The following is a 24900-nucleotide window of genomic DNA, read 5'->3' on the forward strand; positions in this document are numbered from 1 at the left end:
TTTATTAGTTTCAGATGTAGCCATTCTTGTATTTTGCTTGTTTACATTATTGTATTTTGCACAACTCTGTTGCTTGTGAAGCTCGCACACAAGAATTTCACTTACATGTGCTGTACCAATGTACCTGCACATGTGATGTGACAATAAAAGTGATTTGATTTGATTTGATTTGAAAATTATAATATTATTAACCTATAAGACTTTATGCACTCGGGAGGACAGAAAGGGATGTTTTTGCTGTTAATTAATATAAAAGGCTTTGTGTAATTGAGCTCAGATCTGGGGGGTTTTTGTCCAGCATTATTGTTCATCCAAATGGCATTTTTCTTTTGGACAATATTACATAATCTTCACTACCTGATGCTTGACTGAGACATTTAGTTCATTTATTCTATGAACAGCTATCTTGTCAATTACCTGGTAAACCAGGTGCACCTGGTTCTCCTTTGGGTCCTCTCGTTATGGGTCCCCTGTCCCCTTTATCACCCTGGTCACCTGTGGGGAGGGAAAGTAATTATCACCAATGGGAAACACATAATTAAAGTTACTATATTTAGCTGTGTTTAGCATGAGGTTCAAACTCAGGCTTCACACCACATCTGGTCCCTCATTCAGATGATTTGTCCCTGAGGAGCTACGGGTCAAAACAACATGAATATAAATGACTGTCAGTTAATTTCGATAATCCCACAGGCTTGCAGCTTACACATGAGTCATTTGCTTTTATTTTTCTGATTCAGTAATAGTAATCCTCCTGATAAGCTCCAGATTTCCTCTGTCTAAATTACAAATACATCATAGCTGTGTATCTCAATACTAGAGTTAAGCATGAAAGATTTATTTTTAATTTTGAGTTTGCATGTGATTCCATGTTTGGTTTAACCTTGCCTGTTTTCATATATATGCACCTGAAATGCACACCTCTGCCAGTGGTTTCCCATTATTTTTGAACTGATCTACAGATGGCAGTAATGCACCAAGAAACTCAGTGATGCACCAAAAAAAGGCAGAGAATAAGAAATGTGCTATTATATGCTTGTTAGCAGTGACTTATCACCAACTTAAGTCAGACAGTTTTGCGGTCTTTGTGCTCACTGGACTTGCACATTAGGGGTTGCGCTACTCCAACAATCTTCAACTGCCAAGATAAAGCTCACCCTTAGGTCCTTTGATTCCCATCAGTCCAGGTGGCCCTTTCAGACCAGGCAGACCTCTTGATCCGGTGTGACCTGGGAAACCATTCTCTCCTGTGGGGCCTGGAGGTCCAGGTGGGCCTGGAGGACCGGGCATCCCACCAATACCTGACTCAGGCCTGGTCAAGCTAGCTGCTAGCTGGGCAAACTGATCTGTGGCACAGGAGAATTTTATTTTTTAATTTTCTGTGTTAATCGGTGGATATATAGATGTAAAATAACAAACATTTTGTGTTTGCCACAGATTGGTTTGAAAAGCTCTTTTATCCAAATGACTGTAAAGCACACTGTCTTCAGTAACTACACATAGTGGTAACCAGCCGATAGAACGCTTACCTTGCATTACCCTCATGCAGACTTGTTTGATGTGTGTATCTGTTGGTGATTTTCCCTGAACAAACAGATCGTTGATAGTGATGAGTGATGGTTACTGAGGAAATTCTGGTGTTCTCAAGGTGTTTCTTGAGAAGATTGGATATTTATAGTCTCATTAAACATTCTGCAAAAATACTGAACAAGTATTTTTTAATTGAATACTAATAATAAACACTGGATGTATCATATTCCCTTTCTCCAACAATCCATTTATTGAAAATTCAAAATAACAAGCATTGTATTTCACTTGAGCGAACATGCTGTTCAATAATCGACCATGATTCAACAGAGAGTTGTAACAGAACAGTACAGAGATAAAAATTTCTCACCGCTGGTCCCTGTATTCCCGGCAGGCCAGGCACCCCCATGTCCCCCTGCATGCCACGGGGTCCTGGTTGGCCCAACTTGCCCTCTTTACCTGGCAGTCCTCGGCTGCCCTCGGGTCCTTTATTTCCCGTCTCTCCTGGTGGGCCTGACTACAAAAAATAGCACCAAACAGATGACTTCAACAGAAAAAAGGGAAGAGAAGTGGGAATCTGTGGAGTAAGATGGAAAACACTGGACAGAATAATACATTTTGATCAATCTAAAAAATTAGGTGGGTTCTCATTTTTAAGAACATATAAACCATAATCGTCAGCGAATATTTCACTTTATGCGTAAGGAAGCTAGCATATATGAAAGTTTACCTTTTTGAACTAAGTTATGGGAAAAAAAAATCTCCAATATTTAAGGATAGGATACACTTGGTTAGATGAACATACCGATCCTTTCTCTCCAGATTCTCCTGGTTCACCCTGAAAAAAAGAAAGCAGGCGTAAATAACTACATGCATGCAGAAACATCCGAAGATATTTCTACCAGATACGTATCATATTTTATTATTCTGCAAAGCTGTGTCACTTTGTCACAAAGGAGTATTTCCCACAACAGATTTTGCAAACTCAAGTGATTCTTGACACTGTTAACAACTACATCCTTCTTAATGGCATCACTGCGAGCATGTCTGTTTTCCCACTTCTTGGTACTTTCAGTAGTTGATAACTCACCACATCTCCTCTCTCTCCTGCTGTTCCCTCAGCTCCTGGAAGTCCCTAAAAATATTAAAATGTGCAGATTTTTAGCTCAAATCCCACTCTGTGATTTGTCTAATAATAATGATAATGATATTACAGTTTAATAAATAAATAAAAATACCTGGTCTCCCTTTGGACCATCAAGACCGACTGCACCCTGAGAAAAACAAAAAAGCAAGATAATTATTTTTGGGAGTTTGATAGTATTAACTGGAAATAAATAAATTTAGTGCACCAATACCCACAATAATCCAATTTGCTAATCTAGATCTGATCCAGACTTCATTTATCTGATTGAAGCTGCCTGAGTCAAAAAAAGATATGACTTTAAATGGACCTGCATTAGGACAGTGTGGGATATTGGATCAATTATTTATTAGTCTAAGGAGCTTGGAAAGAAAAGCGTCTGGACTTTTTGTCTGTATCAGTTATTTATTATTTTTACAATTTTCGATGAATTTTTAACTCATTCACTGCCAGCCATTGGCAGTGAATGAGTTAAACCCAATTAACTCATTCACTGCAATTGACGGCTATAGACGTCAATGGCAGTGAATGAGTTAATAGAATTGTCATTTTAGTGTGGTGATCACACACAGCAGTAACCCATTCTGACAAATGTATTTGGAAAGCTAATCTGAAGCCATCTATCAGTTGTATGTGCAGTATTTCCTGACTGGGGCCTGATACTGGTCATCTGCAGAGTCACAACAACACTCCATCAGCCTTTTTTCAACTCAGGGGTAAAAATACACAATTGTTCCTGCTATAAAATTTTATACAAAACTTCATCCAATTCACCTACTTAGTTCCAGTTACACCAGAAAGCCTGCAAACAATAGAATTAAGGATTTGTCTGGGAAGGTTCTCAGTGATCCAGGTCATCGTAGTCTAAGGAGCTTGGAAAGAAACGTGTCTGGACTTCTTTAGGTTTCTGTGGAGACGTTTCACCTCACATCGGAGAAGCTTCTTCAGTTCTAAGAGCAATTGGTGGAGAGTCCCAGATTTTAAGCCCTATGGGAGTGTCCCCCAAGTGGGTCATGGACCCCCTATTGATCCCCTACCTAATCACACGAGCCAAGGTGTGAAAATGGGTGTGGGTCACAATCAGCCAAGGTTTCGGGGGCTTAATACACACTGTAAACATTTGCTATGTTTTAACTTCGTATATTCTCCGCACACCCTCCACCCCACCCCCGCAAGTGATCAGCTGATCTGACTTTCTCTCTGCTCTGCAGGTCTGAACACGAACTGAGCAGAGTGAAAATGTCTTGTTGGGTTTGCACCCACCTTCAAAGAGGATCATTTATATCTGTTTGCTTCTTTTGATATCAGCAGATCTCAACCATATCCCCACACAAATTCAATTCCCATATTGTTCAACAAAAATAACATTAGTGTGCAACTTAATAAGTAGAGTGAGGTAGTGCTGTGAGCCACGGTACATGTGACTACTTATTTTGGACTGTTGCATTCACATGACTTCGGTTTAAATCAGATCTGTTTTTATCTTGTTTCATTTTGTGTCTCTTACCCTATTTCCTTTCTGACCACGGAAACCAGCAGGGCCAGGGAGTCCGGGTAGGCCTGGATTTCCTTTGCTCCCCTATTTTTTTTTTTTTAAATAGCCACACACAGACATAACCTCCTCTTAACATATAATACACACATTCAAAATCACAACACAGAACACACTGTGTGAAGCCTAGAGCAGGTACCATACCACCCCCAACTTAATCTAACCATATCTACAAGGGAAAAAAACATTTCCAGCTTTACATCATTCTGAACCACAGGCTGGACCCACCAGCACCCCAAGCATCCACCCTCCCTTGGATGTGTTAGGGTTTCAAGGGATAGCATGTGGGGATGTGGGAATTCCTGGGGAACAGAGATTTCTTTCAGGGTTTCTCGGGTTATTTTCCTGTCCTGAATCCCCCCTGAGCTGCAGAAAAAATAAAAGTCTGTAACACAAGAGACCATTCATGCCCACTCACCAGTGGATTAGAGACTTAACTGCAGGGACAGGCGTTCATAAAGACCTTCAGCTCTTTATTAAAAGCACAAAAACATGACTCTGCTTTCCTGCAATGAATATCTGAGCAGATACAAGGTTTTTCTTTACCGGATTATTCTCGTGTCGAATAATACTTTCAGGATGGATTGTATTTATGAACACTGTGTCTGCTTGGCTTTCAGTTTCGAGGCGCTCATTTCTTACTGATTTTTGCTCTCCCAGTGACAAGCAAAAAGCGTGTACTTTTCTCAAGGCCCATCAGACCTTGGAAATTATTGCGTTCTACTTTTTAATTTTTTTTGCTTGTTTGAAGTTATCGTTATCTGAACATTTCCTCTCTGTACAGCGTCTCCTGTTTCTTTTCCCACAACAGCACTATCATAATCCAGTTGTTTTTCACTCAGGCGGACTCGGTTCTAACAAAAAGCATTGCTTTTAACCCAGATTTGTTGATCTGTCTGTCTGCCAGCAGGAGATCTCAGGAACTGTGCATTTATATGACTGTAAAAAGAAACAATTAAATACAACTTTTCTACCCTTTCATGATCTAAATCAGAGTTTTCTTTTATTTTCCCACTAATTAATTAACATAAATAAATTCTTCTGTAGACATTCAGCTCAGATCCTTAAATCGTGTTGATGTGTCAGTATATTATGCAATACAGTTAAACTCCAGCATAATAAAAGCATGGATACCTGTTGATGTCCTTTTACCATGTATTATTAAAGCCTTTCCAGTCTATACAACCCTTATGTTTTCCATCAATATTAGAACCAAAACAATATGTCAGCATACATCTGAAAAAATCTACAGCAAAATGTCTTTATAGAAACCAAAATCTACAAATCTGTTGGAGCTCTTTGGACTGTTTTTTTTTTCCTGTCTGAATTCACCAACCCAAAGGAGCACTAGCAGGAAGCTAATGTTACAGCTCAGTTTTCATGAAGTCAGACAGTTGCTTTCTTGTGTTCAGTGATGTTCACTAAGAGATAAAATAGTTTTCACTCCAAAAAATCTAGATGAATACCTAGCGCTACAGGCAAAAAAAGTATATGTACCATCAAGATTTCTGATGATTTTCCGTTATTGTCACATATATCTCAGATTTCAGACTAAACTAAAAGCCTTTACTTAGAGTGTGACTGTTGCACTGGGAACTACTGTAAATGAATGCAACAAAGATCACGGAAGTTACAGTAAAACCAGGGCCTCAGCAAGCAAGCAATATTGATTTTTAGCACATTTCCCAGACAGGACTCTTTGCAGAAAATAAGATCTCAAATAAAATTTTTAAATATCTTACATTTAAGAAGAATCTTACTTGTGTTACTGTGTTAAATTCTTTTTCTCCCATATTTTTTTTCAAAACATAATGTCCCCAAGAGAAAAGACGGCTTTCCCTCAGGTCTTACCCTGGCTCCTGATAATCCCGGGGGCCCATCGGGTCCTCTTTCTCCTTGTCCACCCTAAAACACAGAAGAGCTATGGTCACATCTGGAAATACAGACAGAAGTGAGTCAAAACGCAAGTGAAATAAACAAAAAGAAATGCAGTTTGGTAACTTGTCATGTTTGATATACTGTATGTGATGATATTTTTAGGTCAACTGTCCTGTAGCTATTACAGGGAATCTTTTATATCCTTATCGTTTACAGCTCATTATTTTTATAGTTGAACAAGTCACCGTATATTAACATCCTTATTTATCATATATCCCAGTCAATCCTCTGGGTTTGACTGGGATATTTGATTTTTTTCTAATTGGCTGGCTCTCCTAAAGGTTGTGTGTCTAAGAATATGCTGTCACTCAAATTTGAAGCCTGAGCTTTTGGCTAACAGATGTCCGGGTACACTCTCCTTCTGATTATAAATCTATAAATGCATTTCTTCTCTACATGACTGTTTGCTCTCAATTTCTCATTCAATAAATATCGTTTAATCAAATTTGAGGCAGCGGACTTTGCATCTGTTTGTGTATGTTCTGAATGCAGACCAGCATAGGTGCACTGTTTTCCCTCTCATCTCATTTCTCATCCTGCTGAAGTTACTGTTAAGATAAGATAAGATAACCTTTATTAGTCCCACATGTGGGAAATTAGTTTTGTCACAGCAGAAAGTGGACAGTGCAAAAGTTATATAGCAAAAATTAGAATACAATACGAATGATATACTGTGCACAACTGTACAGAATACAATAGAATGAAATAAAATACTATATAGAGTAGAATAAAATATACAATAGGATAAAAATAGAATACAAATTATATATACAACTGAGTAAAAATACAACTTTGTCAGAAAAGAATATTGCACTTAGCCTTATTGCACATGTGTGGGTTTGTGTGTGTTTGATCAGCTGCCTTCTATCTCTTTAATCTTACCCTACTGAGGAAGATGAACAGTTACTTACATCATGGAGTTTCCTTTACTCTGCAACAGTTTGCTTCCTCTGTTCATATTGATCAGATTTACAGAGGCTATAATACTAAAGCTTCTAGCATAAAATAACAAGGCTCAAACAATTTCTTTAGACGTGTTTGCACCATGCCCTGCAAGTAGGCCATGTAGGCAAAGCTAACAGGTGACTGCTTCTGGCTGTTGTGTTTCGCCCACAGGAAGGTGGAAGTCAGGACTTAGGTGAGATAAATAGTAGATATTGGGGCATCATGAAGGGCTGGAAGCAAACAGGAGGGGATCTTCTGGTTTACGAAGGGAAAACAACTATTTTGGAGGTTAAAGTGAAAACCAAGTACATGAATTTCAGAGACTTACTGGTCCTCCTCTGAGCCCAATGGGTCCCACCTCTCCTTGATCACCACGTTCACCCTAGTGAACAAGATATCAGACAAGATAATCATCAGAGCTCCAAAAGGCAAGAATTTTTGTCATCTACTCATAGTAAAAGTTATCTGACTAATCCATTAGTTGGTACCTTTAACCCGGTAAGGTACAGTAGTTTAATATGCTTTTACATGCGTCTATTGAGACTTTTGCGTAACAATTTAATGAACCTGATGTATCTCGCCTTGCTTCAAACTTACTTGTTTCCCTGGAGACCCCATCAAACCAACAACTCCTGGATCGCCTGCGTTACCCTGGTGACACAGAGAGACAAACAGAACATCATTGGCTCATCTTACTGTGGAACTCCTGTCTTTTTGCAAACATAGTTTTGTTTTTCACGAGGTGTTGGTACAGAAGCATTGATCATACCTTTGCACCTCCGTGTCCTTTTTGACCATAAGCTCCCGGCAAACCCTACATGAAGAAAATTGTAATAAGTGAAAATATCTGAGTCAAGAAAAGATTTTAATGAGGAATCAGGCTGTCAGACGTCACTTACAGGAAGTCCCTGTGGGCCAGCATCACCTGGAGCCCCATTTTTTCCTGGAAGACCCTAAAAATAAAAATAAAAACAATTGAACTGCTAAAGGAGGAGGAACTGCTAAACACCTTTATTGTTATTGTATTATTGTTGCTAAAAGTAATTCCTAAGGAAATGTCTACAGACTTAGACTGAAGGCTAAACTAAAAGCAGTCTTTTGAGAATCTAGACTTCTGTTCATTATTAATTAGATATTAATTAAAACAGTTACCTTGGACCCTGGCAGTCCAGGAATTCCTTCACGACCATCTGGACCAGGAAGGCCCTGTTGGCAAGATAAGAGGGATCTCATTACAAAGCTTATTTCATACAGATACATTTAAATCAAAGTTCCACAGTAAGAAAAAGAGGAAGATGTTATATTTGGTAGAGAAGGAATATGTGTAGAGATAAAGCTATTTAAACCCAATACGGTCAGTCATGATAGCTAAACAGCACAATAAGAGCGTTATTGCAATTAAATTCTGAATTCTAGCAAGACAAAGACACAGGAAAACTCGTCCATAGAATACAGGTGGGAAAGGAGGATAACAATATGAATTCAACAGACAATGGTCGGATGGTTTTAGAAGTAGAAAACAACAGAAAAGCAGGTCAGCAAGAAGACATAGAAGAAAAGATTCATTGACTGATTGATTCTAGCATGTATAAGACATATCTGTGCTCACAGGGTCTCCTTTTGGCCCAGGAACTCCTCTGATTCCTGGTGGACCTCGGTCCCCCTATGAAATAACAAAGTGCAATTAACTGCAAACAAATTCACATGATGACAGGCCTAAGTTCATTTCATGCTAAGTTCATACTGGGTGATGTATTTCAAGTGGAAACGGAGAGTTAAAAGAAAACTTTGGCTGTTGCTAAATTTCTTTTCTTTTTTTAAATTTGTGATCTTACCAGCACTCCTTTTGGGCCGTTCTCACCAATGGGTCCTCTCTGGCCTGGATCCCCCTAAAAATGGTCAGTTTTCATCAGGATTTTATCCAAGTAACACAAAGGACTGTGCAGAGATAATAGTGAGCTTCCACTCACCGGAGCTCCCTGGATTCCACGAGGGCCTATGTCGCCCGGGTTTCCACGAGGTCCCTGTTTATAGTAACGGAAAAATGGACATAAGTCAAATTAAGTTAATACATTTTTTTTCTATTAAAAGTATACATGATTCACTTTCCAGTGCACGTCTTAGATCATGAAATTACTGTGTTTTGGGTCTTTTAGGCTGTATTGGATAGAGACCGTGTAGAAAGACAGGAAAGTGGGGAAAGACTGCAGCAAAGGGCCGGGGGTTGGACGTGAACCCAGGGCTACTGCTTTCCATCCATATGGCATATGAGTGCCTGTATGCCATATGGATGGATTTAGCTCAGTGGGATCACTGAGCTAAATCAACACCATTACTGAGCTTTATTAATAACGATTTTTTTTGGGAGAACATGCACTCTCCTCACAGAAACTCAGGGCCTTTTCTCTTGAGGCAGCAGTGCTAACCACTGTGCTGCCCCTTTTCATATAATAGTTTGTAAATACGTCTGTAGCTATGGACTACAATAAGCAACTTGCACAAACTTCCTTAGAGTTTTTTTTTTTTTTACATTGGACTGTCCCCTAATATATGCCCTTTTGGCTCAAACTTTACTGTTTACGTTTACAAATACAATCCATGAAACTGTATGCAGTGTGCGTCCTCTCACCCTGTCACCTTTAGAGCCCATTATTCCTGGGAGGCCTCTTGATCCAGCTGGGCCCTAGAATTACTCAGCAGATAGAGGAGTGTTAATATGTTTGACTGCATGGAGCAATTTCTGTATGCATTCAGATTTTTAGGGTCACAAGAGAATGATGAATTAGTTTACTGGTAGTCCTTGAGATCCAACTTCACCAGCCAGTCCCTGTTCACCCTCATCTCCCTGAGAAATGAACGTCCCAGAAATGTCAGGATTTGATATCAATGCTTAATTTTTTCATGTAGTGAAAACTAAGATGTTAGCATAAGGTTACCTTGTGTCCTTGTCTTCCCGGCTCACCTGATTCACCTTTAACCCCTTTGTGACCCTATAAACAGAAACTAAATGTTAGAAGTTATCAACAAAAAGCTAATTAAATATGCTAATAATTGATCAACTTACTTTCATGCCTGGGAGGCCAGAATATCCAGTAATACCTAAGGGGCAGGCATTGGGACACTGGAAAATACAACAGCCTATTTGAGGTCATGGAAACGCCCTCCCACCAGGGGGCTTCACTGACAGCTAAAACAACGCTGTAATCTCACAGTCAAGATAATCAGCTTTTAAGATAAGATAATACTTTATTCTAGATTTGGGAAATTCTTTTATTACAAATGTTACGATAAGAACAATAATAATGATATTTTGAAATTAACAAAGGAATGATAATTTTGCTGCTAATCACGTCATTAAGTCTATTCATGTTCTGTTCTTAGTATGTTTCCCTGGTATGTAAGCCAAATGTAAAATTGTGGTTTTACAAACAAATAGTTGCAGGTTTATCTACTTACCAGGTCTTTGCCTTCATAGACAGCCGGAGGCCCCTAGAAAAAAGTGTCTGAGCTTAAATCATCTTATTTTTATTTTCAATACAGACCTCATCTATTCATTAAAATAAATTACCAGATCATTAACCTTTATTATCTTTTTTCCCCTGATGATGTTCATTAGCAGTGTACACAGAAACTGGGATACTTACTCTTGGACCACGAGGACCAGGAAGACCAACTTGACCTCTTCTCCCTCTTGCTCCCTGCAGCAGATAGATGTGTTTTTATTAATCAGTTGTGTAGTCACCAGCAGGACATGTTTTGTGATGATTGTTGACTTTGTTTGTACTGAAGGTATTGGCTCTTTCAAAGATAAAAACTTTTTATTCTACAAAAGCTAAGAAATTGTATTTAGGCAATTTATGATTTATATACTCACTGGGGGTCCTACTTTTCCCAGTTCCCCTGGTAGCCCATCAGAACCAGGAATACCCTGTTAAAAAATACAGCAAAATAGCATAAATTGTTGTAAATGAGCTCTACTTCGACCTGTGCAACACTGAGCAGTTTTTAACAGAAGAACTGATAAATTCTAACAAAAACACACCAAAATATTAGCCACAATAATAATTTAAATGCTCCCATTTGTGGAAATGACATTAACAAGATGATCAGATATTTATCATTTATCAAATGAAGCCTTGCTTCAAAAAACATTGAACATTCAAATTTGTTTTTAGCAGAAGTTAGATCTTCTCACCATACTCTGCCCAAAGAATAATATCGTATAAGAGCCCTGGAACTACAGAACAGCCTGTAAATATGTTACAAAGTAACCAGTAACCACTCAGTTGCTGGTAAACACAAATCGGCAACCACTGATTTGTTTGTTCGTTTGTTTAATGTACATACTTATGCAAACCTGAAAAGGACTTAGAAATCAGCAGTGTACTCACATCAAGTCCATCAGGTCCTATGCCCTGTGGGAGACAAGTCCTAAATTACAATGTGTCAAACTGAGAGTAAGAAATAATTACAAATTTGCAAAGCTTCTGGCTGGCTTTATTAGCTTTAGTCAAATTGTCTCAATGCACTTTTTAAAACTAGGTTGTACAAGATATAATAGGTAATAACTAAAATGAAGAAAGAGGTCAAATTTGCATTGAAAAGAAGGTAATATATATAAAGCAATACATATTTGAATATCTGTACTTACAGGCTCTCCAAGGGGCCCACCTGCTCCAGATTCCCCCTGAAAACCAGCAAGAACAGAAATGTTATTTCACACGAGGACAGAGTACAGTATACTTGCAGATATGTGGTGCTACTCTATACTGTAGTGTGAAAAAACTGATTTAGAGATCTGAGCAACATGACTAACTGAGAAATATGTTGAGACAATAAACTTACTTTTAAGCCTTTTGGGCCCACGAGGCCTGGATCCCCAGGAGGTCCCACAGGTCCCTGTGGACATGAAACAAAGTACATTCAAATCTTGGCATGCAATAATGATATTTTAAATATATATTGCACTCTAGCTGCCATACCATTTTTTTCTTTTCCTATTGTTGTTTGGTTTGATTTCTGTGAGTGTGTGTGTGTATGTGTGTGTCTCATAGTATAGGACTGAGGTTAGAGAATTTATAGGTGGACTTGGTGGACTTGTGTAAAGTGAAATTGTAACTTTCTGTATCCAATAATATACACTTTACTTTTTCTTATACACTTTACAAAAGCTCTGGAGGTCTCCTGTGATATCAGGCACCAAGACGTTAACAGCAGATCCCTTAAATGCTGGATGTTGGAAGTTGTAGCCTATGTGAATCACATTTGTTTTTCCAGTACATCCCATAGTTGCTCGTTCAGGCTAAAGTCCAGTCAACCCATTGAATTCCCTTATGTTCCTAAGACTATTCTTGGAGAATTGCTCCAATATGTCAGGATGCATTATTATCCTGAAATAGGCCAATGATGTGCTTTGAAGTGATGGGTTTAGATTGCAGTAATGATTAGCTTAGTATCAAAGTAACATTCACATGAAAGACAGGACCTAAGGTACAACTGCAGATTGAGCATTCTGACAGTTCAATGACCATACAACACAGCATGCTGTGATGCCCTTTGTGTCCTGGCAACTTGTCACTTTGCATGCAACAAAGGGTGCTCAAGTAGGGATTGGACAAGGGTTTGCATCACTTAGAAGCCCAGAATAAATAATGAGCTGGCCAAAGCAGGAGACAGATACCACTGATGTCAAAAACTCATCACACTTCATGAAGGCAGCAAAGAGAGGATTACCGGTAGTTAGAGCTATAATGAAAAGATCAAGGGGATGGCACCCTGAGATGAACTGCGAGAAGAGAGTCTGAGATAGCAGACGATAAATAACATTGACAAAAAGAGAAAAGAAATGTTAAATATATGTGTAAGCCATTCATGGGATATACAATCAAGATACAAGTTCCTTGGGGATAGCATAAGGGCTCTGATCATAGTGGCACAAGAACCACCAATAAGCACCAAGGCAGAAAGCTATCACAGCCATCAGAAGCCATGTTGCAGGTTGGTCAAAGATGGCACTGAGACAGTCCAGCTCAGAGTAGCAGGAGCCTGGAGACTGACAAGTACCATAGGCTGAAGGAACAGCTAGAAAACATGAGGGATGATTGCTCCAGATTATGACACATGAGACTGAAATAAGTCTGATATCGAGTTGAGGGTTTTTACATTCTTTAGCTCTTCCGCTGACTGCCTTCCTTATTAACAACATTCAAAACACTCCCCACTTGGTCAAAGGCATAGGTTAAGAAATAAAATGTGTCAACACATTCAGTCTGTGACAAAAGGTTCCTTCTGTCTCAAAGCTGAAGGTCAAAATCTCAGCAAATTTCCATTTAGTATTGTATTAAAGTCTATATTCTGCTTCTATAAGTAAAGGAAATTGGTGTAACTTTTGTTTTTAATTAATCACAGAGTGGTTGTGCAGGCTTGCTAAAAAAGAATTCAGTACATATAAAGCTCTGAGTCTTTCAGGCTGTTCTCTGCACCACCACCACATAGACGACAGCAAACACACTGTGACCATTCTGCACCATCTTTCCCAGCGTACAGCCTTCAGTCAGCCATCTCTGGGCAGCTGATTTCCCTGAACTCCTTGAGTAGTGCACAAAAAGACCCCTGTTTCTGTCAGTACGCTATTTGAGACTCAACCCTAAATAAACAGATTGATTTATTCAAGGGACCTTTCTTTTTCCTCTACACTTTTGCTCAGCTGGGGCCAATATAAACTGCTCCTACAGCAGCAGATCTGAATGTCTTAAGTCATGTGGCTCAGATCTTACGGACACTTAATACATTATCGCATTGGAGAATTTAAGACCTACTGGATCAGGTTAGCTGGTGAATTCAGAACTTAATAAAGTCTTTTATTTTGGTTTGGACTATAGAGACCACACGGCGAATGATTAAGCTATAAAACATGACTGCTGGACAAACACTTTACCAGTTTGTGCCTGTGTTGACATGTTGTCTTACTTACATCTGCCCCTGGGATGCCTGGAGCTCCAGGAGTCCCATCTTTGCCATTCTCTCCATCAGGTCCCTGGAAGCAGAAGATTCAGCATTACTGATTTTATTAATCTTAGACTTCTGCATGTGAGAAGAGAAACCAAAAACTGACTCACTGGTGCACCAGCCACTGTAGAGTCTTCTCCTCTGTCGCCCTGAAGACACATGAAGGAGATAATACAATGAAAACTAAATATTCATCATACATATAACTTTATGTTTCATTGTCATTTATAAGGTGATACATAAATGGCTCAATGCAATCATGATACCATCAAATTATTTCATTAAATGTGGATTTAAAAGACTAAACTTTTTGAGCCCATAGCAGGCCAGCATCCAAATGAAAAGGCAGACTTTCAGTGCACAATGTATGGCACACTTTAGATTAAGATGATCAACTTTCTCTTTTTCTGTAGGGCAGTTCTTCTGAAAAAGGTCAACGAGCCCTGCATAGATACAACTATACCATGATTTAGACAGAGAGACAGACAGAGCTTTGTTATTGTTGGAGAACATCAGCTGCTGTTTGGTTTCACTGTTCACGGAGCTGATTAATCCTGGAATAAAATTCAGTACAAAAGAAGAACCAAAAAGCAGACTCACATCAATACCGTCCACTCCGGGCACTCCACCTATCCCGGGTGGCCCTGGAGGGCCTCTGGGACCGACTGGGCCTCTCTGTAAAACAAACACAGAAAACATTTTTTACTTTTTTTCCAACTGAAATCCATCTCCAAATACCAAGCAGTGCTGCTGCTGCTGCTAGTGTGAAGGTAAGCTCACACAGAGTCCCATTGTCTGCGTGATGTGAGTGGCTAGGTCACAGAACCAGGTTTCCTATTATTCCACCTAAGTAACCGCATGTGCTCAGATTACTGCTGCCCTCTGGACTTCACTGGTGCCAGTTGCGATCACTGGGATGAACTGACATTAGAAAAACCTAATCAAAAACACTGAAATCATTCATTTAATCATCAATACAGCATGTTAAAGTACAGTAGCCTTAAAGTACCGTGCATTTTGCAGTAACTGCTTTAGGGTAGTTACGTTTCCACCACAGAAAGCTTTTTACATGTCTAAAGTTAGAGCACAGAGTTAAAGAAGAATATTTAACTCATAATAAGATTACTTAAAGTGCTACACAAGTATATGAAATACAGCCGAGTAAAACCTACAGTTAGGAACCGTAAAGTGTGCTCCTTTCTGAGTCGTAAATACCTATCAAATATACCACATTGGCTCTGCCACATGAACGCATAGGACATTAGGACTTTAAAAACGTTTGCAGTTCAGAGAAGAGAAAAAAATCTACGCTTATCTCTCACCTGAGCGGAACAAATAAACACAATTTGCAGTAAAAGCACCAAGAAGGATTCCCGACAGATTCGTGGTGGAGCCATGATCTTCCTACGGACCGAGGAAGACACTGAAAGTCCCTTTTTCCAGATCAGATGGGGCTCTCAGGCAGTCCACCTGTCAGCGTCCCCCCTGACTGAAACCCCACCGCCTGTTGGAAGGGGAGGATGTTAGAAAGTCCTGATTATTTCTGAGAGGCTGAGGCCGGCCGGAGGAGGAGGAGGGGTTCCCTGCACACACAGGGTGGGACGTACTTCCCTTTACTTGTAAAGGTTAAGCTGAATGTTTAATACACACACAACTGTTACATTACTGTGGTTCTTATCAGTAAATTGCTACATAAAACATAACAGCATTCTGTAAAGTAAGATGCTTTCATTCCACTTTTAATACCAAAGATTTCGAAACTCAAGGTTTACCTTTTAGTCTTCTGTGGGGCCTTCAACATCAACTCAAGGTCCACCTCTGCCAACAGAAGCCCTAAATGAACTATGGTGGTATAGCTTTAAATGATAGAGGTGGGGGCCTTTACATGTTTGTGCCCAACTACACCACTTATTTGTATTGTACTTCGATTTATTTTTCAATTCAATTTTATTCATACAGCGCCAACAACAGTCACATCAAAGTACTTTATATTGTAAGGTAGACCCTACAATAATATATAAAGAGAAAAACTCAACAATCATATGACCCCCTTTGAGAAAGCACAACAGTGGGAAGGGAAAACTCCCTTTTAACAGGAAGAAACCTCTGGAAGAACCAGGCTCAGGGAGGGGCGGGACCATCTGCTGCAACTGGTTGGGGTGAGAGAAGGAAGACAGGATAAAGACATGCTGTGGAAGAGAGCCAGAGATTGATAACAAGTATGATTCAATGCTAAGAGGGTGTATTATGACATAGTGAGTGAGAAAGGTAACTGAAGAAGAAACACTCAATGCATTTGTATGTAATTCACTCACTTACTGAATGCCATCCTTGTACATATTCACTTACTGTTTATTAAGTTCTCTTTTTGCACAGTCAAGGAGCTTTTCAGGACACATTTCACTACGTGTTGTTCTCGTATAACTATGCATGTGACAAATAAAGAATCTTCAATCTTGACTCTTGAAATGGAAGAAAGCAGCCCTACATATTTGTTTAATATGTGCATTTAAGATGGAAAGTCTCAGATTTCAATCCACTAACTAACCATTAATTAGTGGGGTTAGGTTAAGTGGCGATTCTAATTTCTCCATAGGTGTACATGTGAGTGCATATGGCTGTCTGTCTCTCTGTGTTTGCCCTGCGACAGACTAACATTCTGTACAGGAAGCAGGAAACTGCCTCTCACCCTATAGCACTTGGGATATGCTCCGGTAGCCCTGCAACCCTCATAAAGATAAGCATAAGAAAATGGCTCAATGGACGGACGGTAAATGTTCAGTTCTAATGTCAATCCATCATGTTTCTTTAATTACATCATCTAAAGAAATAATTTTCAATATATTACAATTATATTAGTATATTATATTACTGTTGTGCAAATGTCTTTGCTTAATATTTGATGAAAACATCAACATTAATAAATTAGATTGAATATCCAATTTTAACTAAAAACTACAGCAATATACTACCTCAAAATCAGTTCCTCATTTACTTTAAGATATTATTAAAGCAACTTTAACATTTTCCTCTCACACACCGTGCCCTGGCGTTCCTATCTGGGAGGATGATTAATGTGATTTGTGAGAACTATTTATTATCGTCGTTGTACTTTTCCAGTCCAGTTAGAGGTGGTAATGCGTCGACTCGTCAATCGCTAAATAGTACAACGAAGAAGAAAAAGACCGGATGTTTATGTCAATGACGTTAGCAGGCGTCATTTTCAAAGCTATTTACGGCCGTTGTCTTGGTGCTGAGTGTTTAACTCTGTACAAACAATAAAGCGCAACTACTACTTCGATAAACTACACCGGTAACATTAGCAGGATGGGTTCACGCTAACACCTAACCGGCTTGTGTGAAGGTGAGAACGGACAAGTTAAAATTAGTTAACATCGTTTCTCTTTATGTCTGGTTGGGAACGGCTAGTCAAGCTTGCTAACAGCTGTTGTAAAATCAGTTTTGAATTGTTGTTAGGACAGTAGGAAATCAACGCAGATGTTAGACTTATTTATTTACTCTTGGTTTATTTGATATTTGTTATAGAGTATCTACAGATACTGTTTGTTAAAATTGCAACTGCGCTAGTAATCATACCAAAAGTGTGTCTCATTGTCCAACACTGTGATAAAAGCCCATGCGTAAAACGTGTTTGAAAAGCTTTACATGTATCAAAAGAACATTTTGTTTATGACATAACATCTTGCATCCTGCATATCTGGTTTTGTCTTTGTGTTTGATTTAGATTTTTTTTCATGTAGGACTGTTTTCATATCAGTGACTGGAAGCTGGAAATATTATGGACAATCTGCGTTTCTCAGAGGAGGAAATTCAAGAACAGTTAGCCCTCCTTGGCTACAAAAACATACCAAAGCACAGGCTGCGTGAATTTAAACAAGGTTAAACATATATCTACCAACCCTTCTTAAACCTCCCAACTCACATTGCCATATTGTTTTGCAGTTTAATATATTTATTGTGCACTGATTATTTACATTTTTAATTCTAAGAATTGATCTCTTGTTTTTCTTAATTTTCTGTCATATACTCACATTAAACATAAAAGTTTCAAATAATGAGCTCAGTAATTTTCTGTCATATATTAAACATAATCAAAGTTTCAAAAAATGAGCTCAGTAAGTAATCTCTGCGAGTAAAAAGCTCAGACTTTAGGAGTTTCAAAGAGTTGAGTAATTGTTTTTTGGGGGAGGGGGTGTAACTTGTCTTAGATAATGGATTTCCCTTATGTGGTTATGTCAGGAGCACAACTCTAGTATGGGCACACGTGTTGTTCAAACCATCAGTTTCTGAGGCGCAGTTAATCAGAGGAAAGTTAGCCTAAAGAGAGATGAAATTAAACAGTTGTTTCACACTATAGATGAACTGAGGGGCTGGGATTATTTTGAACTGTGAATCATGCAGAGCTACTCTGGTAGAGTGTAATAATAGAAATAGATGTGAAAATGACAGGCATTACAGGAAATGATTGCAGACATGTTAATCAGTAAATATTGAGGGGAAACTGTCATTTCTGTGATTAGATCTGGATGAGCTGGTTCGACGAGGGGAGTGGAAAGGCCTTTCCTCATCAAATGAGATAAATGCCAAATCTCAGGCAACTACACCTCAGCCAAGTCCCCCTGCCTATACCAAAGAAAAGGGTCAGAGCACTCACTTTGTGATTTTGAGTATTTCACTTTTATAACACTTAATAACATCTAACTTGAGCTCTGTTTTTCTCCACAGTTAGTCCACACTGCTTTAAAGGCACTAGTGAATCATTCTTCCTACATGCAGGCAGTACAGACCATGCCAGAAAGGTAAGCATTAATGACTCATAACATACAAGATATGTTTTTATATTATATTCATTTATTCTTGCATTCATTGCTCTATTGAGCCAAATGCTGTTAATGTGTTGCCACATAAAATCATGTCATGAGTAGCACTACTTTGATTGGACAACAAACATAGTCTTAATTGTAATGGTGTCAGGCATGTGCAATAAATTAAAAGCATGTAATGTCACACCCAGACGCTCATCAACTGTTATAACGGAGACTATGACTCGTACACTCAACACTCGGTGGCCCAGAAGCTCAAGCTCCCTCCAGGTGCTCCAAGCAGGCTTCAGGTGGAGCAGGATCTTGAGGATACCATCCACTCACAACTGACAGATAGCTACACATCTACCCCAGACACCCAGGGGAGACACTTCATCAAGAGAAAAGTTCTGAGGTAGTTTTACGAATCGTGTGCTAATTTTTTCATTTGTTTGTCCAGAGTTAATTTTAGTTTTATTTGTCTTTCCAACTAGCAGCAGCTGGATTTTTCTTTGTATTAATAAAAAAAGCACGTAAAGAGTAGAATTTCATGCATTTCTAGGAAACAGCTTTCCGGATACAATTTTGTTCTGATTACCAAAGAACAAGTTTGTTTGTTTATTTTTGTTTGTTTTTTTTCATGTTATTCTGCTCTGTAACCACTAATGGCTCACGAGTGAAAGAGTCTATGGGTTTATGGGCCTATGTGCTTACTGTCTGGATTAGTCTGTTTTATTTTTTTACAGTTTATTTAAACTTTAAACTTTATTACAGTTTAGCCCAAGATTTTAAATAAATATGAAATAAAACCCGTGTTTTTCATCATCTCTGACACCGATCTCCAATTTATATCGCAGGTCGGTATTCAAATTTAAATTGTTTTTTTAATCATTGACATATTCTTCTCTTTTTATATCATTTCTTCATTGGCTAACACTAACAGGGAATTTGTGGCACATCTGGAACAAGTCAACTTATTGTGGAGATATGACTTGTTCCAGATGTGCCAAATGGAGAAGGTCTTCAACTCTAATTATGCTTCCCGCCCCTCAGGAAACACAAAGGACAGTCACTTGTCTGTGATGAATCAGTCTACAGTGAAGACTCAGGTAACAAAAAGTAATGGACAAAAATCTGTAATATCTTCTGATCATCTGCTTTAAGGTTTATTGTTCTAAAATAATAAGTAATAATGTTCGATTTTATGTTTTCACAAAGCTGTAATGTACAATTGTACTGTGTACTATTAATCAAATTGGGATTTTTTTTTTTAGGTAGCTTTACTATAACTAAATTAGAATAAAAAAAAATAGGTAAACTGAAGTGCAGAAATAATTTCAAGAAGAAAATGAAAGAATAAATTGACTGAGTACTGCTGTAGACATCCAGTTTGTATTTATGGATCACAACAAGTTTTATCCGAAGTTTCATGTTTATAGTTGAACCCTGGCCTTCATTATCTCACAATAAGAAACAACTATTGAAACAAGCAGCATTAAAGAGTAAATGCAGCAGTGTAATTCCTTTTGGTCAGCAGCAGTGGGCGCTGTTCCAGTGAGAAGAAGCTTTTGAGGCTTCAGCTAATCCTCTTAGCTACTTCCTTAAGTCCTGTGCCTTCTCAGATCACACACTCCATACACCTGAGTTGTAGTGCAAACTCAACATGTACAAAATGTGCAGCACTCAGTCAGACGAAGAGAGTGAAGATGACAAGAATTCCCTTTCCTCCTCATTTTGGTCTGATGGAGATGAGGAGAAAGAAGAAGAAGAGGATGAGATTGAGCGAATGATTCACTCTAAACCAGCCACCGATACAGAAGATTTACTTCAGGGGGCTTCAGAGGAGGTAAAGAGTGGGTTGAACAACCAGAGCAACTTCAGCAAGGAAAGTTTGGATAGGACAAATAACGATGAGGAGGAGGAAGAAGAAAGGTGTAGTAGCAGTCCAGATAGTCTCGCACCAAGTCTGATGACCTCTGGCTATGGGACCTACAAACCAGAGGGGCAGGAGGGAGCAGAGTACAGAGATGACCACACCATAACAGAGTTTGATCAGGATAGTCTGTCTGAGATGAGAGAGGACGAAGAGGACAGTCGGTCACTCAGCAGCTTTGGCGACTTTATTGAACCTACACATAAGCCAGACTTCAATGAACTGTCTGTGTTAGAGGTCAGCAAGATTTTTGATAATGTGGCGTGCTGTAGAGAAATCATCCACATCACAGAAGTGCATTCGGAACAGAAGAAAAAGCAGGCAGGTGAGGAGGAGTGCGATCTACATGCGGCATCTGAAAAGAAAGCACCAAAAGAACAGCATCGCACTGTTCAGGCTGAAGACATGTTCCGGCTGAACGAGAAGCAAAAACAAGAAATAGAGGTGCACGACCTTCATGGGTTCAATAATGTCAAGAAAGACGTCGGAGGAAAAGCGGAGTGTGAAGATCCAGACGAGTCTTCGAGCAACAAAGACATCAAGTTTATTGACTCCAGAGTGAACATTAGCTCGACCATGATGTATGGCAACACGTGTGCAGAGTGGGAAGGAAACCTCAGACAGGACAGGGGTAAATGTTTTCCAGCTTCTAAATCAGCACGTCATGATACTTGTTACTGTAAGGAGGTTGGTTTTTTTTGCTGTTTGGTCAGACGCTCAGAAATGGGCTACATGTTTTTGGGCATTTAGCCATAAAAAGGTCAGCTTTGAATAATAAATTACATCCCAGTTTGGACATTTAAAAAAAGGTTATTGAATTTATATTCAGAAAAATAAATACATGTTGTATGAAAACAATTTTTCAAAGAGTTAAATTTCTTGATATAAGATGTACATTTTTAATGCAGGTATTAAATTTCAACATCACATTAATTGTAAATTGACTTCTCAATTAGTGTTGATATGAAAAGTTTAAAAGGTGGGCTGATTATGCTTTCCCTTATTTTCTAACATACATATGTACTATTACAAAATAAATACTTCTGTTAAACAGGTCGAGTGTTTTAAATAATGAGGTGTTCATGTGTGTTAGTAATCGATATGAGACTTAAGCTTCTCACTGATCTAAATGCTCATTTTAAGGCCGTTTTTTCAACCCTTTGAGGGCAGCCAATCAGGAGAATGTTGTCTTGGAGCCACTTATAGGAAGAGGAACTAAAATGTAATTCTGTCAGAGAGTAGATGAACCTTGAAGCAGAACCAAGGCTCACTATCAAATTAAAAATAATTATTTTGAATTGTGGCAAAAATATGGAAATTTGTTAACTTTAGCAGGGAAAGTTTAATATTTATACATGTATTAACACAGACTTTGCTACTCTCTTCAAAGTTGCTAAGAATCCAAATATGAAGTTGGAGATAAGCAAACTATGTCTCTTTTAAAGTAGCTGAGAGTGAAGTGTTGGGTTTGCTGATGGTTAGTAATTTGTGTTTGCAGGTACAGCGAGCTGTCTGGAAGAAAGACTGGCTCAACTTCATTTAGCCACATCACCTGAGCAGGAGTCACCTGAGTCAGACAATGAAGACCTGGACGATCAGAGCGACACTCAGACCTCTGAGAGTGAAAGAGTGTCTTTAAGCGCTTTTGAATCGTACATGAAAGGCATGGTGGGTAATATGTCTGTGAAGGTTCTCAGTCATCCAGGTCATCGTAGTCAAAGGAGCTTGCAAAGAAAAGCGTCTGGACTTCTTTAAGTTGCTTGAAGACGTTTCACCTCTCATCCGAGAAGCTTCTTCAGTTCTAATGTCAAATGGTGGAGAGTCCCAGATATAAACCTAGTGGGAGTGACCCCCCACAGAGGGACAAAAGGACCCCCTGATGATCCTCTAATCGCCTGAGCCAAGGTGGGAAACTGGGCGTGGGTCCCAATCCGCCAGAGTTTCGGGTGTGTTCATTGTGAAACCTGGCCCCACCTTATCATGCGAATTCCTGAGGTCAGATGGCCCAGGATGTGAGTGGGCGTTAAGGCAACTTAAAGAAGTCCAGACGCTTTTCTTTGCAAGCTCCTTTGACCATGGTGGGTAATGTAGTCTCTTAAGATTTAAGAAATTTAATAGAGTTCAAAGTGTGTCTTCTGTCCTATCTTGCTCCTCCTGCCAACGGGTGAGGGGGGATAGCTGCCCTTCCCTTAGCCTGGTTCTGCCAGATATTTCATCCTGTTAAAAGGAATTTTTTTTCCTTCCCACTGTCACCAAGTGCTTGCTCATAAAGGGGTCATTTGATTGTTGCTGTTCTCTCTCTATGGGTTTACCCTGTTGTAGGGTCTTAGTTTACAATACAAAGTGCCTTGAGGAGACTGTTGTTGAGATTTTATGCAATATTATATCTATAGCTATATTATATTAATAAAACTAACACATTTTCTTCTGTTAATAACAGTTGAAGATGTAATATCTTGTTTTTTTCTTCTGTTTGTCTTTCTTTATGGTGGAAGCAGACTCGAACTAAGAGTGATGGTGATATAAGGCCCAAACCAAAGTCCTGTAAGCTGGCAATAAAGCACAATATAAAGATTTTGCTTTCTCTGAACTTCCGATAATTTCTCACATAGACTTTCATTTCAGTCATCCGGCCAGTGATGAGTCAACAGACCATAAAGAAGACTGACCCAGTAGCCAAGTAAGTTACAAAATGCAGTGGTTTATAAATGAAAAGGATTGCCACTTCTGTTTGAGACTCACACCTGAAATAATGTGGAATTATGATTCTAGAGGCTCCTGATAGGTTTCTTAATGATTTCTTTTCCATTAGAAGACTCATGTGCAGCACCTTAATGCTTCCATACAGCACTTCAGTACTTCCTATAACTTGTGTTAGTGTAAGTTAGACAGTAATTATGCCAAATAAAGGACAGTAATTTTAATTGATTATCCTCATGTTGTATAACAGTTCTGTAACATTCTGTTTGTACTTCCTTAATACAGCAGCAGTCTGGAAGAATCATACCGATCAGGTTCACATTGATGTGATGGTTACATGTTTGCTCACTGGGTTTTCTTATATCTGCAGGTATTTCCAGTACAAGCAGCTCTGGGAGATGTTCAAACTTTCAGGAGAGAAGGACAGGAGGGCACTGCGCTCAGAGATTAAGGTAGAAAATATAACTTCAATAGGCAAGTGTTAGCACTCCTCACATAGATGTTCAATCATCTTTGTTTTCATACTTGTGGGATGAGACATAAAGTTATTACACCGTCGCTTTTCTCAGTAATAGAATGATCTGACTTATAAATTCCTGTTTTGTTTCATTGTCCTGGGCAGCAATGTTTATTGGAAGTACTTATGAGTGTATGTTTTTCTTTTCAGCAACGGCTCACATATCAGCCTCCACCAGTAAGTATTTCTCCAGATTTTTTTTTTCTATTTCTCATTTGTCCTTTTGTACACAAGTTGTGTGAATACAAACTTTGGATAATCTCTCTCAAAACATAAAATATATGGTATACCATACCATAAAATAAATTATGGTAAAAATAATAATAATAATAATAATAATAATACATTTTATTTAAAAATAGCGCCTTTCAAAGCACCCAAGGATACTGTACAACAAATAAAAACACAAAAACTGGAAATATACACAATAATAAGAATAACAGATAAAAGTTAAGAGCATACAGAGGTTTAAACATAAGCAATTTTAAACAGATGCGTTTTGAGGGTGGACTTAAAAAGAGGGAATGAACTACTATTACTGAGGTCAGGGGGTAAGAAATTCCAAAGTCGAGGGGCAGAACAACTAAAAGCCCCGCCCCCATTGTAATCAGATGAGCGGAAGAAACAGAGAGAGAAAGAGAAGATGAAGATCTGAGGCACCGGGATGGGAAGTTCATCTGTACTAAATCGGAGAGAGAGAAGGAATAGCCTTAAATGTATAAAGGATTATTTTAAAATGGATGCGAAATTTAACCGGAGCCAGTGTAGCTACTTCAGGAGTGGGGAGATGTGGTGGGTAGAGAAAGTCCTAGT

The 24900-nt window shown here is 38.8% G+C and overlaps 2 protein-coding genes across 4 annotated transcripts in view; one reads left to right on the forward strand and one right to left on the reverse strand.

The window, feature by feature from the left end:
* The window catches only part of col9a1a (collagen, type IX, alpha 1a), a 20513-nt gene extending 4895 nt beyond the window's left edge, over window positions 1-15618 (reverse strand). The window contains exons 1-31 of the mRNA XM_005749605.1: window positions 15437-15618; window positions 14715-14789; window positions 14225-14263; window positions 14080-14142; window positions 11952-12005; window positions 11758-11793; window positions 11498-11521; window positions 10981-11034; window positions 10751-10804; window positions 10563-10595; window positions 10171-10227; window positions 10043-10096; window positions 9898-9951; window positions 9736-9789; window positions 9077-9130; window positions 8942-8995; window positions 8716-8769; window positions 8259-8312; window positions 8006-8059; window positions 7876-7920; window positions 7704-7757; window positions 7435-7488; window positions 6075-6128; window positions 4179-4250; window positions 2766-2801; window positions 2618-2662; window positions 2333-2365; window positions 1898-2044; window positions 1530-1584; window positions 1158-1346; window positions 418-495 (exon numbers count right to left, since the gene is read on the reverse strand). Of these exons, the coding sequence (XP_005749662.1) occupies window positions 418-495; window positions 1158-1346; window positions 1530-1584; window positions 1898-2044; window positions 2333-2365; window positions 2618-2662; window positions 2766-2801; window positions 4179-4250; window positions 6075-6128; window positions 7435-7488; window positions 7704-7757; window positions 7876-7920; window positions 8006-8059; window positions 8259-8312; window positions 8716-8769; window positions 8942-8995; window positions 9077-9130; window positions 9736-9789; window positions 9898-9951; window positions 10043-10096; window positions 10171-10227; window positions 10563-10595; window positions 10751-10804; window positions 10981-11034; window positions 11498-11521; window positions 11758-11793; window positions 11952-12005; window positions 14080-14142; window positions 14225-14263; window positions 14715-14789; window positions 15437-15511 (1858 nt within the window). The 5' untranslated portion in view covers window positions 15512-15618. The remainder of the gene's footprint in view (window positions 1-417; window positions 496-1157; window positions 1347-1529; window positions 1585-1897; window positions 2045-2332; window positions 2366-2617; window positions 2663-2765; window positions 2802-4178; window positions 4251-6074; window positions 6129-7434; window positions 7489-7703; window positions 7758-7875; window positions 7921-8005; window positions 8060-8258; window positions 8313-8715; window positions 8770-8941; window positions 8996-9076; window positions 9131-9735; window positions 9790-9897; window positions 9952-10042; window positions 10097-10170; window positions 10228-10562; window positions 10596-10750; window positions 10805-10980; window positions 11035-11497; window positions 11522-11757; window positions 11794-11951; window positions 12006-14079; window positions 14143-14224; window positions 14264-14714; window positions 14790-15436) is intronic.
* Window positions 15619-17173: 1555 nt separating this feature from the next.
* Window positions 17174-24900, forward strand: part of hyls1 (HYLS1 centriolar and ciliogenesis associated) — a 10105-nt gene continuing 2378 nt past the window's right edge. The window contains exons 1-11 of one of the 3 annotated variants that reach the window (XM_005749608.2): window positions 17174-17478; window positions 17860-18013; window positions 18656-18775; window positions 18861-18934; window positions 19150-19352; window positions 19991-20046; window positions 22369-22538; window positions 23369-23414; window positions 23496-23550; window positions 23941-24022; window positions 24238-24264. In XM_005749608.2, the coding sequence (XP_005749665.1) occupies window positions 17914-18013; window positions 18656-18775; window positions 18861-18934; window positions 19150-19352; window positions 19991-20046; window positions 22369-22538; window positions 23369-23414; window positions 23496-23550; window positions 23941-24022; window positions 24238-24264 (933 nt within the window). In that variant the 5' untranslated portion in view covers window positions 17174-17478; window positions 17860-17913. Of the gene's footprint in view, window positions 17479-17859; window positions 18014-18655; window positions 18776-18860; window positions 18935-19149; window positions 19353-19990; window positions 20047-20588; window positions 21502-22368; window positions 22539-23368; window positions 23415-23495; window positions 23551-23940; window positions 24023-24237; window positions 24265-24900 lie in introns of those variants that run through there. The other 2 variants (XM_005749607.2, XM_005749606.2) reach the window with 2 other exon arrangements.

The sequence above is a fragment of the Pundamilia nyererei genome, unplaced genomic scaffold, assembly GCF_000239375.1.
Source record: "Pundamilia nyererei isolate P.nyererei 1_Seehausen unplaced genomic scaffold, PunNye1.0 scaffold00250, whole genome shotgun sequence".
NCBI classification, from domain to species: Eukaryota; Metazoa; Chordata; class Actinopteri; order Cichliformes; family Cichlidae; genus Pundamilia; species Pundamilia nyererei.